This window comes from Engystomops pustulosus, chromosome 3, assembly GCF_040894005.1.
Source record: "Engystomops pustulosus chromosome 3, aEngPut4.maternal, whole genome shotgun sequence".
NCBI lineage: Eukaryota > Metazoa > Chordata > Amphibia > Anura > Leptodactylidae > Engystomops > Engystomops pustulosus.
In genome coordinates, this window is record NC_092413.1 from 130,540,485 (window position 1) to 130,554,917 (window position 14,433).

At 42.4% G+C, this 14,433-nt stretch overlaps 1 protein-coding gene across 3 annotated transcripts in view; it reads right to left on the reverse strand.

Moving 5' to 3' along the window:
- The window catches only part of LOC140121932 (CD109 antigen-like), a 96,601-nt gene that overhangs the window by 38,181 nt on the left and 43,987 nt on the right, over positions 1–14,433 (reverse strand). For all 3 annotated transcript variants that reach the window (XM_072142118.1, XM_072142119.1, XM_072142120.1), the window contains 4 exons: positions 9,925–9,954; positions 9,542–9,587; positions 1,801–1,894; positions 1,560–1,677 (listed from right to left, as the gene is read on the reverse strand). In XM_072142118.1, the coding sequence (XP_071998219.1) occupies positions 1,560–1,677; positions 1,801–1,894; positions 9,542–9,587; positions 9,925–9,954 (288 nt within the window). The remainder of the gene's footprint in view (positions 1–1,559; positions 1,678–1,800; positions 1,895–9,541; positions 9,588–9,924; positions 9,955–14,433) is intronic.

Here is a 14,433-nt window from a genome sequence, read left to right on the forward strand (position 1 = left end):
GAAATGCGACTTTTACACCTTTTTACATAACAAAAAAAATGAAATAAAAAATGATCAAAATGTCACACAGACCTCAAAATGGTAGCAATGAAAACGTCGCCTCATTTCGCAAAAAATGACCCCTCACACATCTCCATGCGCCAAAGTATGAAAAAGTTATTAGCGTCAGAAAATGGCAAAAAATTTTTTTTCTTTTTTGTACACATTCATTTAATTTTTTGAAATTTATTAAAACACAATAAAACCTATATAAATTTGGTATCACCACGATCGCACCGAACCAAAGAATAAAGTAGGCGTGTTATTTGGAGCGAAGAGTGAAAGTCGTAAAAACTGAGCCCACAAGAACGTTTTTAAATTTTTACATTTTTCCACATTTGGAAATTTTTTCAGCTTCGCAGTACACGGCATGTTATAATAAATAACATTACGGGAAAGTAAAATTTGTTACGCACAAAATAAGCCCTCACACAGGTCTGTACATGGAAAAATGAAAAAGTTATGGATTTTTGAAGTTGGAGAGCGAGAAATGAGCCGAAAAACCCTGCGTCCTTAAGGGGTTAATGATTCAGGCAAATCTCCCCAAATTGATGGAGAACCTGGCTGCTACTAGTAAAGTAAGAAAATCCTTCTTCTATTCAAGCTTAGAGATCTTTTATAAAAATTATATTTTTGGGTAATCCCCTGGGAGATAAATGGGAGATAAATGTTGCGGGTCAGTGTGATGTTATGAACCCTTCCTTACTGGGGCTGGCTCCCAGGGGAGTGGATGGAGGAGGAGGTGTAAGTCACTTGCCTTGTAACAATGGTGACGCCAAAGAAACATCTCATACACTTGCATTTGAACTGTAGGGATGCCGGCCACCTTGGTGAGCTATCCTCCTCAATATGATTCTTTCTTGTTCCTCAGCGGCATTGAACTCCTCTTATTACAGGTACAACCTCTACTTGCTGTGCTGCTTAGCTCCTTTAAGCTCCTTCTGAGACCCTGTCTCCTCTAGGACATGCTTCAGCAGCTACTGTTTCCTCTGACTTCTCCCGCGGGCTGACTTCACTCCCTCCTCACTCACACTCACTTCAGACTCCTCCTCACTTTTAACTCCTCCCTTCTTCCCACAATTCTTCACTACTCTTTCACCTTGGTAAGCCGGACCCTTTCTTTATTTAATATAAAACAATTGAAAGATATATACACAGTACATTGCCATAGCTGTAGGACCGGACATTTTACACAAAGTGGTGGGTGCTTCATGTGTCTCCGATTTTACGTGTAATACCTTCAGATTACGTGCAATTCCTGCAGAACTTAGATCTAGAAAATATGGTAAGGGAACACATTTCCCCTCTGCAGCCACTATGGCTCTATGGTTGCAGAGTGGGTAATCCTTAATATTCTATATGATGTTCAATCTATCTTCTTGATTCATAGTAGATGTATGGCAACCGGTTGGCTGAAGTTTACACATACAGTGACTATGTCCAATAATTGCATTTGGCCAATTTTAACCATGTTCTATTGTTTTTCTATAAATGTAATAAAAAGAATAGTTGAAACTCACCTCAACAGGTAAATCTGTCACTCCAAGTCCAAGTCCCTCAGAAATAACAAATGCAGTGGCTACCCAAGTAGTGTTTTTGTTAGGAACAGTTACTTCAAGTTTTTTTGTTAAAGATGAACTGTGAAAAAAGTGATTTAATGTACAATTGTATAAAGTATAAAGCCATTGTTTCACTTTAGGAGTAAATTGTTCCCCATTGGCTAAGGATGACTACAATGTGTGGATTAGAAATACAACATACCTCATATTCGTGTCTAGCCAGATCCAGGATTCTGATAAAATAGATTTATCCCTCTGTGGTACAACAACTTCCTCACTTTTTCTTCCATAATATCCTTTAAAAAAGTTCATTAAATAGATTTTTTTTCTTGCAGTGTATTTCTTTATGTTATATGGATATAATAGGTAAGCAGACAGAGGCAAAAAAAGGAAAGTGAATAGAATTAGAAAAGATATCACTTCTTAGTCTATAACTGTGGCTGGGCAATTTTTCACTATAAAGGGCCTGAGTTGGACCGGCATCTTATCACTTTATGGTTACCAGATGTATAGTTATACGGCTGCACTTCAACTGTTGCGGGTGCTCACCACTAGGGATCCTATCCTGATATGAGAACTAGCAAAAAAGGAAGCACTCCTTTAAGTAGATGCTGAAGGTTATTTTTATTCAAGTGACACAGCAAACATAATGGGGCTTATTTACTAAGGGTCTGCGGATCGCATTTCCGTCGGATTTTTCATGGTATCCGGGATTTGCGCAGCTGGGACAGGTATTTAGAAGGGATTGTGTCGCAGGCGATCGGATTTTGGCGCAGTGGTGCTGACTTTCATGTGACAGAAATCGGGGGGCGTTCCGTCGGGCGATCCAACTGATTTGGACTGAGCGTGTGATTTAACTTTCAAATCGTGTTGCAAGACAATGCACTTACATACACTGGGAAAAAGAAGGTGAACTCCGGCGGACCTGAGCGGGGAAGCGACAGATGCAGGATATCGGGCACACAATGTTAGTAAAACGCGGCACGGTGCATTGTAGTCGGACAACGCACTTTTGGAAATGTGCCCCAATGTGACATTTCGGCACAGACAGCTTTCGTCAAACAGAGCCGTGGAGGGATGTAGTTGAAGAACTGTGGTTAGGCATTGAAAGGGTGCAGAATCATGTGGGTACTAAATGATACAGGAGAATCCTTCGATAAGCAGGACTGTGAGATTGAGGGCAAGGGGTTATAAGAAAAGCGTATAACAAGGCAGCAGCATAAGAAAAAAAATTCTTTGTAAAAAAAAAAAAAAAAAAGGAGGGAAAAAAACTTCACTTTTGATTTTTTTTAAATGAGAAGAATATTCGTACAATGATCCAGAAATATTGGTGTATCTTAGAATGAGACCCAGATTTAAAAAAAAAAAGTTATAGCTAACAAACCTATAATAGCCTTTTAAGAGAAATCCCACCATAAAAGAACTCCTAGTTAGGAGATTATAGTTGGAACATTTGCATATACCAAAGGGAAATTTTCACCAATGTAAATACAACATACCCCACCATGGCTTAGCCTTTTCTTGTGGCCTGAAGGTGGCCGGGGCCCAGAATACCGGAGTGGCTGGCTTGTGCGGCCTTGGGGACACTGTAGTCACGGTGCTAGGTATGGGGACCGGAGAGCTGTCCTACAGCCTGGCAGGTCTCCAGCAGGTGGTGTGTGTAAGAAATATGGAGGGAGAGGCTGATGCTGTGGTTTCTCCCTGGGGCAACCCCTGAGGTGTCTGTAGGATGAATCACTGGGTGATGGATGGGGAAGTCCGTGGTGGTAAGCAGCCTGGATCCCGGGATTAGATGGAGGCAATGTTGTGCAAATCAACTTACAGTTCTTTATTCACCAGCAGGCAACGGCCAAACGGTAATAACAGATTTCAGCAAGCTGGTGAGAGCTGTTCCGCAGGAAGGTTACTCTCAGCTTGGTAGGAACTTTTTGGGCTAATCCTCACGTCCCGGCTATCTTTTAGAAAAGTTTATTGCAGGCATATGCAAATTTATTTATGCGGCTACTGGGGCGTGGAGTAGCCGGACATGAGGCTACTAGTCGCGGCTACTCCACGCCCCAGTAGCCACGTTACTCCTCCTACCATTTAATCTGCGCATGCGCAGAACGCAGGCCTTCAGCTGCGCGGCCGCGGCTCCGGGGCTACTGCGCATGCGTAGAAGGCTGCAGATGCTGGGGGACTCGGACGAGGGCGTGCAGCTACGAGGAGCTGTGCGCCGAAGATTAAATGGAAGGCGGAGTAACGTGGCTACTGAGGCGTGCAGTAGCCGCGACTAGTAGCCTCATGTCCGGCTACTCCACGCCCCAGTAGCCACATAAATAAATTTGCATATGCCTGCAATAAGCTTTTCTAAAAGATAGCCGGGACGTGAGGATTAGCCCAAAAAGGGCTATCCTTGCGTCCCATTCATCCACCTACCACCCCTTCTACCTTTATAGGTGGAATCGGGGTGGTAGGTTCCCTTTAAGTCTCCTGACTTACCCTCAGGTATCAGGCAGCGGCCTGAGGTACCTCTTATTCCTGTTAGTGGGTCTGGAGAGCAGCTCTGCAGGGAGCTGCACACTGGACCTGTTTCTCTATCTACTGACTGGAATCCAAGACTATGTGCTCTCACCCACCAGGGCTTTACATACTCCCTTGGTCAGGTGGTAGCACTTCCCAATCAGTTTCCTGCTTGCTTTACAAGAACATCATTGGACAACAGCATTATGCATTGTTAACTTGCCAGGCAGTGGCTACAGCTACAATTACTAAGTTCTCCAGTACTTAGAGACTTCCTAGAGAGGTGATCAGTCTCCCTAACAGCTCCAGACATGGAGAGGGCGCTATTCTCAACTACCACCTTGCCTATGTGTTGGCAGGGGTGTTGCATAAATTTTGTAAGTTTCATTTACGGACAAAAATGAAACAGATGGGAAGTTTTGTAACCTCATTAATCATTTCATTAGTTGTAAAACTGATTATGTAGTTAATGTAATCTGCTGCCCCTGCAACTGGTTTTAGATTGGTAAAACAATAAGGCAGCTGTATGTCAGATTTAAAGAGCATTATAACTCCATAATTTTGGGAAAAGGTTCCCCATGTCTCATACAACATGTACAGAAATGATATGGCGGTACTCCTGTGACATTTATGTGATAAGATTATATGTTGTCCTAACTAAAAAGTGGCTATTTAAAAGGTACCATTACCGTTATGCTCTTTATATGGAAAATAGCTCCATGAATAAGATGAATAAGAAAAAGTACTTATGTGTAGAATGATTATACCAATGGTTCACACTGTAACATGGTAATGTTTTTATTTCATTGCTTTGTTATTACATTTCATATGTTTGGAAACAATTCTCCAGTGATTGGCGCTATTTTTTGTCTTTCTTTGTATTTGTGCATAGATTAATATAAACTATGGTAGTTTCCCCAAAATCACTGACAGGTAGTGTCTTCTTCAGGTTCTGAAACTGAAAGCAGAGAGAGACACTAATGCATTCAGGCCCTGGCCCTTGACTAGAGATTTCCTCCCACCACCGAACACCTGAGTTTCCCATTAGACATATGATGAGCGGTCCCAACTTACTCGTACCCTGTATATAGATAGCCACATGCTCCCCTCAGTCCATAGAGGCCCCAGCAATGCACATTCCCACTCAGTATACAGATAGCTCCGCTCTGCATATGTCCCCTCAGTATATAGATAGCCCAGCACTGCACATGCTCTCTCAGTATATACATAGCACCAGCACTACATGTCACTCAGTCCCTAGATAGCCCCAGCTCTGTACATGCCCCTTCAGAGAATAGCTATCACCAGCATATGACCCCTCAGTATATAAATAACCTCAGCACATGTCCCCTCAGTATATAGGTAGTCCCAGCACTGCACATGCCCCCTCAGTCCATAGATAGCCCCAGCAAATGCCTGTTAATATATAAATCACCCCAGCACTCCACGAGCCCCCATAGTCCATAAATAGCCCCAGCATATGACCATTTAGTACACAGATAGGAATGGAGGCGGAGCTGCAGTAAAGCATCGGATCAAAGGAATGTAGCAGAAGCCTTTGAAAGAGTGAGAACTAAAACAGAGAGGCAGACTAAGTTTCTGCCCTCTCTGCTCACTACATGTGGGGTGAGGTCAGGGAGTTGTTTGACTGTATCTTGTGTTTTTCGCACTGGCAGCAGCTTATAAACAGTGACTGTGATTTTACTACTCAGCCCCCAAAATATAGTATATGACCCCAAACTTATTGGGGCACATTTACTTACAGGTCACCAGAGTTCACAAAAAAGTGCATTGCCCGACTATAATGCACCGCTCCACAATTCAATGAGATCATGCGCCCGAAATTATGACTGTGTCACTTCCCCCCTTAGGTCCGACAGAGTTCACCGTCTTTTTAGGGGTTCATCTAAATGCTTGGGCTTGCGACACAATTTGAAAGTTAAGTCCCGCACTCAGTCCAAATCAGTCAGACTGTCTGATGGCCCGCCCCCTAAATTGTGTCGCATGAAAGCCAGGGCAGCTGCGCCACAAAAAAGTGGGACACTGTCGGAGCAGTGCAGGGGGTGCCAGATTCATGAAGAACAGGCACCAGAAATCATGAATCTGGCGCACTCTGCACACTACACAGGCAAACTGCACATAGTACTGACTGCATTTACTGACATTTACTGTCAGTAAATGTTCCCCGTGGTGCCTGTGATCGATCGCATGTGTTTCATCTGAAACACCCATGCAATCGGCAAAGCCACTCCCCGTTGTAATAGCAATGCATTTCAAAATGAATTGCAAGCTGCATATGTGTTCACACCCCGATATTCTGCTCATATTCCTGCCAGGAATGGCATTAAAGAGGAGAATATGAGTAGAATATTTTGGCCATGTGGCTTTCTACAATGATGATGAAAGATGAAATTGTGTTAGCCACGTTGCCAAAAATACAATATTTTTCACATTGCAGAATATGAGGAAAATATTCCTGCCAATTAACTATTTACAAGGATATTGCGATAGAGTAGAAGGACGGCACTCACCAGTCTTCAGTAAAATGTTCTTTCTTTTTATTCAATTTGAAAAAAATGGCATACTCACAAGAAAAACGTGCAAGGGAGGGGGGAGATGGAGGCAGAATGCCTGGTATTTGTACACATCTAAAACTCACGGGGCCCACCTACTATCATGGACCAAGCCTCGCAAGCCAATAAGTCTTAAAAACACCTGTGTTGAGAGCAAACTTTAAGACTTGTGTTGCACGAAACGGCCGTTGCCGCCGTCTAACAGGCATTCTGCCTCCATCTCCCCCCTCCCTTGCACACTTTCTTGTGTGTATGCAATTTTTTTTCGAATTGAATAAAGAGAAAGAACATTTTATCAAAGACTGGTGAGTGCCGTCCATTCCTTCTCCTCTATTGCACCATTGTTTAGTCATTTGTTTAGGACTAGAGCACCATCAGACTCGATTTTTTTTTTGTTGTCTCACAAGGCACTTTACTTGAATGTATGTTTTCCCTGGTTCTTTAGAAAAGACACTAGGTGGTGCCGTTGCTCTCTTTGGACAATATTTACAAGGATAGTAAGACTACTTATTTCAATAGTTTCCACTTTTGGCCTAGACCACCCTTGCATGTGATTAGTGGCACCTAGAAACACAGTCTTAGAGAAGTTGTGTTTCTTTGTGCAAGAGAATTAGATGTATCCATTGTTGAAGTTATAGTCTGCAATGCAATCTTTATATACAGCTTCCTCTCTCAACTATCACTTCAATTAAAAAAAATCAGAGATCGCACCTGCTTGGGATCTTTTACTTTCATTACTGGGGGTGGTGGAGGCTGTGTATATAAATGCATTTCTAAGGGGTGGAGGCTGTGTATCTAGATGCATTACTGGGGGTGAGGCTTTTCCAGGGGATACATAAAAATGACTATGCTATTTCTTTGCTACTCCATTTGCGATGAGCCTAAAATCCCTTATTCTGTGGAGCCAGAAACTTTCCTGGGACTCTTTCCCCATTGTTCATAAGCCAGAGACATTCCTGGACTTATCCCCAGTTGTGCTTGAGAGCACCCATCTCTGCTGAGCGCATGAAGCAACTACCTCTTTTACTGTGGGCTGTTCCCCTCACCACAGAGGAGATTCCCCCACTGGTGCCTGACCTTTTTTGGTGGCAGGAGGAAGCTGGGATCCTGATAACCGGAGTGGCTGGCAGGCCCGGCCTTGCACATGGAGATGATCACAGGGCTTGATATCAGGAGCGGAGGCCACCCCGGTGTGTCGATAGGGATCCTTGGTGATGGAGGATGGGTGCACCCTTGGTAGTATGCCGCCAGATCCAGGGATCACTCAGAGGCACATTGGTGAAATATAAATTGGCAAACAGGCAACGGCCTTAACAGCCGCAAAACCTCAACTAAAGGGAGATATCTGGCTGGAGTTTGATCCTCAGGAAGATGTGCCCGCAGCCTGATAAAGTAGTTTCAGGCTGGGTTGGAAGTGATGGAACAGAGTCCTGATGTGGTCCTCTGTTATGGGCCCAGTGTCCGGACTGGCCAAGGTGCCAGGCAGCTTGCCTGGAACACCTTTGCTTTCTGGGCTAACTTCCTTGACTCACTTCTCCAGAGGTAGCAAGCACTTTGTCCAGCCAGGTTACTCCAGGTACAGTTAACTTATAACCTCCCAGGCAGAATCTTACAGCTGCAATTGCCAAGTTTCCATACTAGAGACCTCCTAGGGCAGTGATGGCGAACCTTTTAGTGACCGAGTGCCCAAACTACAACCAAGACCCACTTATTTGTTGCAAAGTGCCAACACAGAAATTTAAATTGAGATTTATACTCCCTGCTCTGTTACAGCTTTCATTGATACTAGCTCCCTGAGGACACCAATAAAGCAGAAAATAGAAGAAATTTGGATGATCATTGTAGCTTCCCTCCAAGGTCCCATAAACAGGAAGAATTGTCAGGGCCGGAGCTACAATGATCACCCAGATTTGTCCACACCTTCCCACTTCCTCGAGAAGTCCCAGGTAGTGTTGTCACTTTAAAATAGCTCTGTGCACAGCAAGTCCTGGGCCGTCTGGGACTGCAGAAAGATACCTGGAGTCCTCTCTGGTGATGGCCTGAGTGCCCACGGAAAGGGCTCCGAGTGCCACCTCTGGCACCCGTGCCATAGGTTCGCCACCACTGTCCTAGGGAGTTGCACAGGCTCACCAGACAGCTACTGACATGGAAAGGGGCAATTTAGCAACACCTACCTATCCCATGCATTGGCAGGGGTGATGCCGATGCATTACTGGCAAGAGGATGGGTATCTAGATGCATTACTGATGGGAAGTCTGCATATAGATGCATTCCTGGGGGGGGGGGGTGGAGGCTGTGTATCTAAATATATTACTGGGGGGGTGGAGGCTGTCTATATAGATGTATTCCATGGGGGTGGTGGAGGCTGTGTATGTATATGTATTTCTGGGAGGAGCAGGCTATGTATTACTGGTGGGAGGAGGCTATATATATAAGTGTATTCCTAGGAGGCTGTATATGGGTGCCCCCACCAACCTTAATCCAGCCAGCACATTAATATACTGTACATACTAGTAAAATATAATAATAAAAATGCATTTCTACTTTTAACACCGATTGAAAAAACTTTTAGTCGTTTTTGGTGAGCAACAGTATATTTACCATACAAAAAAATTAGGTGGCCCTGCCAAATTATTTACTCATTGAATCATAATCCAAACCTGATCATTGAAATCACTTCGAAATTAAAGTGGTTTCTCATCTAAAGATACTTTACATATCCATAGGACAGTAAATATGTATTCGGTCTGACTGCCAGAACCCCCAAAAAAGAGTTATTAGAGGGAAAACACCTGTAATCTTGTATCTTCACATGAACATTTAAAAATTGATGATCAATAGAAAGATAAATTGAGTAAATAAACTTACCGTTCCAACTATATACTCTAGCGTCAGTCACACTTGCTAGGAAACTCTGGGAAATTCAAAGACAAATTACTCTTATGGTTATTTAATTATTCACAATCTAAATTTAAGTGAATATCAGAATTTTTTCAAAAAGTACTTTATCAGACACATTTCTTCACCTCCAATCAGTAACGTTTCTTCCTCCCCAATTCTCAGTATAGCTCAGTTCTTTTCTATAATGTACTATAAGGTAATATTCAGGCTTCAAAATTTGAGTTATTTATAGAAAATGTTTTCCCTGACTATTGTGTAGACCAGAAAACATACAGTAGCAGCAACTAGTCTGTGTAAATATGAAACATAATCAAATTACATTACGTACATAATTAAAAACATCAACATACCTGATAATATGTATTTAATTCAGTTTCTACCTGGAAGAAAGGGTAACATTTCATTAAATGTATTTACGTATCTAAAATGCGGTATTATAAAAATGTTATTCTTCAGGTACCCAAACAACATGAACATACATTTTTTTCATGTTTCACTAGTGATTATCTCTCTGCAGTCTCTTCAATACCGATTGACACTGCCATATTTATAACAAATACAAATACAAATACATGAAATTCACATATATAAAAGCATCAATAGACATAATACATAATGCGCTCACTTGCATTTTACATGTAGAGTAAGTATGTAATGGAAAGAAACTTGGTGTGATTCAGATGGTACACCCCCTTGGTCAAGTAGCTTTAGGCCCATAAGGCCTATTAGGACCATACAGCCTTATGGGCCTAAAGCTACTCAGCCAAGGGGGTGTACCATCTGAATCCCACCAAGTTACATTAAATGAAACTATTACTATAAATAATACATTATAGTTAAAGATCTAATAGAGATTTACATTTGTGCTTGAATTTTTAAAGGAAACCTGCCATCAAAATCAAGAATGATTAACCAGTGGCACTTAATCATAGATCCAGGCACTGTGACAGTGGTAATTTAATTATTTATCCATGAACAAGGCTGGTTTGAAATAAGGTTGGGCCCTGGGAAAAACTAAAAGTGGGACCCCAAAATGAAACTATTTTATGAAGAGTCACAGTCAGTAAGAGGCTCCTTTAGTCCTGCACAAACACTTTGTAGTTTACAAACAGTAGTATGGTAAGGAAATCTGTAACATGGGACTGTAGGAGAATTTTATAGGAGATAGACAGATGATATGTAGATTGACGATAGAACATAAATATAAAAGATGATATAGATTTATAGATGCATAAATATAATGTAGATTATATAAGGATAGATGATAGATACGAGAGATAGAGAGATACAGTAGAAGAGAGATATAAAATCAATTGATAAATGGATATATAATAAATAGGAAATAAAGGATACATAGATAAATATACAGACAAAAAGCTAAATAGACAGGAAATAGACAAATTATGGGAGATAGATACAGTAGAAGAGAGATAAAAGTTCTATTGATTGATAGATGGATGGATAGATATATAATAGATAGGAGATAGATGATAGAAAATATATAGATGAATAGATAGACAAAAACTAGATAAATGGTTATGTGAATGCAGGAAATTTGCTTACCGAAATTTCCATTTCCTTTAGTCCGTGAGGCAGCACACATATGGGATTCTTCCCCTAGGTACAACTCAGAAGATAACAGGTTAACAAGCAGTAGTAGACAATTAAACAATTAGTGTCTTGGCTGACTCCACCTATATAAGGCCGGAGCACACACACAACCCTTGTATGGTATATAGCAATAATGTTTCATCAAGGGCGGGAAAGTTGTGCTGCCTCACGGACTAAAAGAAATGGAAATTTCGGTAAGCAAATTTCCTCCTTTTTCGTCCGTTCGGCAGCACACATATGGGACTTAGCAAGCAGTACTTATGGGGAGGGATCTTAGTTGCCTGTTGCAGCGCCACCTTGTGTAAGGCTGAAGCCTTAGGAGGCAGAGAAGTCCATCCTGCAGAGATTTATAGACGAGGATGGAGAGGACCATCTGGCTGCTTTGTAGAACTGATAGACGTGACAGAGCTCAGCTAAAGAAGCTGATGTAGAGTTGGCTCTCAGCTGGTCTGGAGCTTCATGACCAAAGAGACTCAACAGCCTCTCATGGAGACCATGATCCATGTGGACAATTTGCCCCCTTATAAAAGTTCTTTGAAAATGTATTGTTTAAATGTTAGAATTGTTCTGAAGACTGTAGAAATCGTTGGATGAAGGCTGAGCAGGAAAGTAACATGATGCTTTTTGGCAGAATGTTAAGGTAGGAATCCTTGAAGGACATTGCTTGGAGTTCTGCAGTCCTCCTGGACAATGTCGTGGCAATCAAGCATGAACATGATAGGCTGCTTTTGAGGATTCTCCTGGCTTTAGGCTTTTAGTGGAGCCAGAAGATATATCCTTTGTGAGTAGGCGCCCTGGATCTCCACTCAGCGCCGTTCGGGATGTGTCATGTGATGTCACATGTCTTCATGCAGGAAGAAGATAGGACGGGCCACTGCCTGGACACACAGGTGGAGCCAGGTGCGGCAGGCTTAGAGACGGGCAGCCCTCTCAGCATTGCGGCTGCAGCAGCTATGGTCAATAGGGCCAAGCCCGCCTAGGTACACGGCGTGCATAATTTATGATTCGCCCGTGGGTCCTGGTCTGGCCAATTAGCATCACTGCTATGGCGGTAGTAATGCCACTGATAGCGAGCATTCTGGATATCAGAAATATGACTAAGGATATCAAATGTCAACAGCTGAAGATTTGCCTCTGCTTAGGCAGGGTTTTGCATTCTCTTGTAAGATGGGACTTCAGAACCTCTTGACAGTAAATTACTTATGCAGGCAGCAGCACATTGTGATTGCTGCAGACGAGATATACGTGTTAGAATAATAACATAGAAGTATTGTAATGCTGGTCTGATTTGCTCACAGCTCCAATGAATAGAGGACAATATCTTCTCTTGAGTGTTCCATGACTTATGATCCTCGTCATCTCCTACATGGGACCCCAGCCTCAGAAAGACGTATCCCTCTGGCTAATGTGCGAGGATGAAGAATCCGGCATTTCCTTGCCATGAATTATTGGGACTAGTTCCTTCACTTCAGATATGGGCTTTGCTCATTGCACTACATCTATGGTAACAGGCATTTTGCAAGAGCTCTTGTCACTCACTAACTTTTGTTAGCTGATGTCAGGGGAAATATTTCCAAAAATACATTTATAGACTCTCATTACTCTTCTTCAAATTTGAAGTTGAAGATTAAGAAGTTCCATGGAAATATCCAGTCCTCCAGGTATGGAACCTTTAAGGACGTGACTGGCAATGCAGTGTACTGTAGTCTGAAGCGCTATCCCGATGTTCTCCTGATGTGGAGGCAGGATGGGAATATGAAGATCTGATAGAACAGTTGATGCCATGCAGTGATACCTCTGAGGCAGAGATATACAATTAGCAGATTGCTGGTCAGGATCTGTCAGGTGGGAAGGTTACAGAGTGTATACTCGATGTATTGTAGAGGACACCAGGCGTCTGATAAAGACTTTGGCCAATCTGAAGAGAAGGACCTTCTTCTTATTGTTGATATTACACCAAGCCAGATGCACTAACTCCCACGGTTTTGAGTTAAGTGGCTTTTTACCTACTCATGGAAGGTGTTGCCTGTGTCTGAACCAACCCTGTGTACCAAGTCGATGTGATGGAATTACAACTCATCCTGCTCTTCCTGGATTTTTGAGTCTTTATATCTTGAAAATGACAGGGCCTGCAGCCTGGATCTTGCCTGACTGCAATAAATACTTTAGACTGGCACAAAAACATTGAAAATTCAAATAGTCCTTTTGGTGGAGCGTCCTTATTCCAGAGCTTTGTCCATACAGCTTTTTGCCACGACCAAAGCAACCAGGACTTCAGAGGAATCCTTAATGCTGGTAATAGAAGCATCAGATAGCTATTGTGGCAGGTCACATGGCCAGTGGTGGCACAGAGTAGGATTTCATCCCTTAGTCACCGGACCTCTAATGCCGTTATCAGGTGTGGTCCATCCACACTGGGTGAGCAGGGAAGACGTCATCATCAGTGACTGGAAAGTAGAATCATCCTTTCCCTGTTGTTTCCCTTCAGTATCTTTAGTGGATTCCACTGGTGGTTACATTCTCCTTCTTCAGAAGAAATATCTGGTCTGGGTCATCAGATTTAATCTCTGAGATTTAATATTCCTATAAACTAGAATATGCAATAGAGGATGATGTCTGGAGATCTAGAAGAAAAGGAGATGATCCATGATAGGAAGGCTTGGGCCTGGGATCTGTATCCTGTGGTACACACAGGAGAATAGACATAAGACTCATTCTTAATAGGCGATGAGTTCGGACCTAACCTCTGCCTAGTTTTCCTCCTCTTTCCACCTCTCATAAGGGTCTGTGACAGCCGCTCAGGAGAGGACGTCTAGTGAAAACACAAAGGACACATTAGTATGAGGTAAAGATGTGTACAGACAAGCCATATGCAGCCAACATAACTGTATGAGGAGTTCTGCTGCTGGGATATGAGATGATCACTCTCCAATGCCATTGATCTAGAGCAGACTATGGAGAAAATACATAGAAGCAGAACTTAGAGATTCTGGTATCAGTCTGCTCTGTATCATTATTACAGTATTTCACTATGTATACAGATCATAGATACCTGTACATTTCACCAGATAGAGGATGTGGGTACTGTGTATAACACACAGGCCATGCTCATTACTTACCGGAGGCTGAGTACATGCTCATCACATACCAGAGGCTCATTACATACTGGAGGTCTAGTCCAGAGAAAATGGTTAGCAAATTCAGTGTAAAGATCACAGATTATACACATGAAATACCGGTAAGATAAT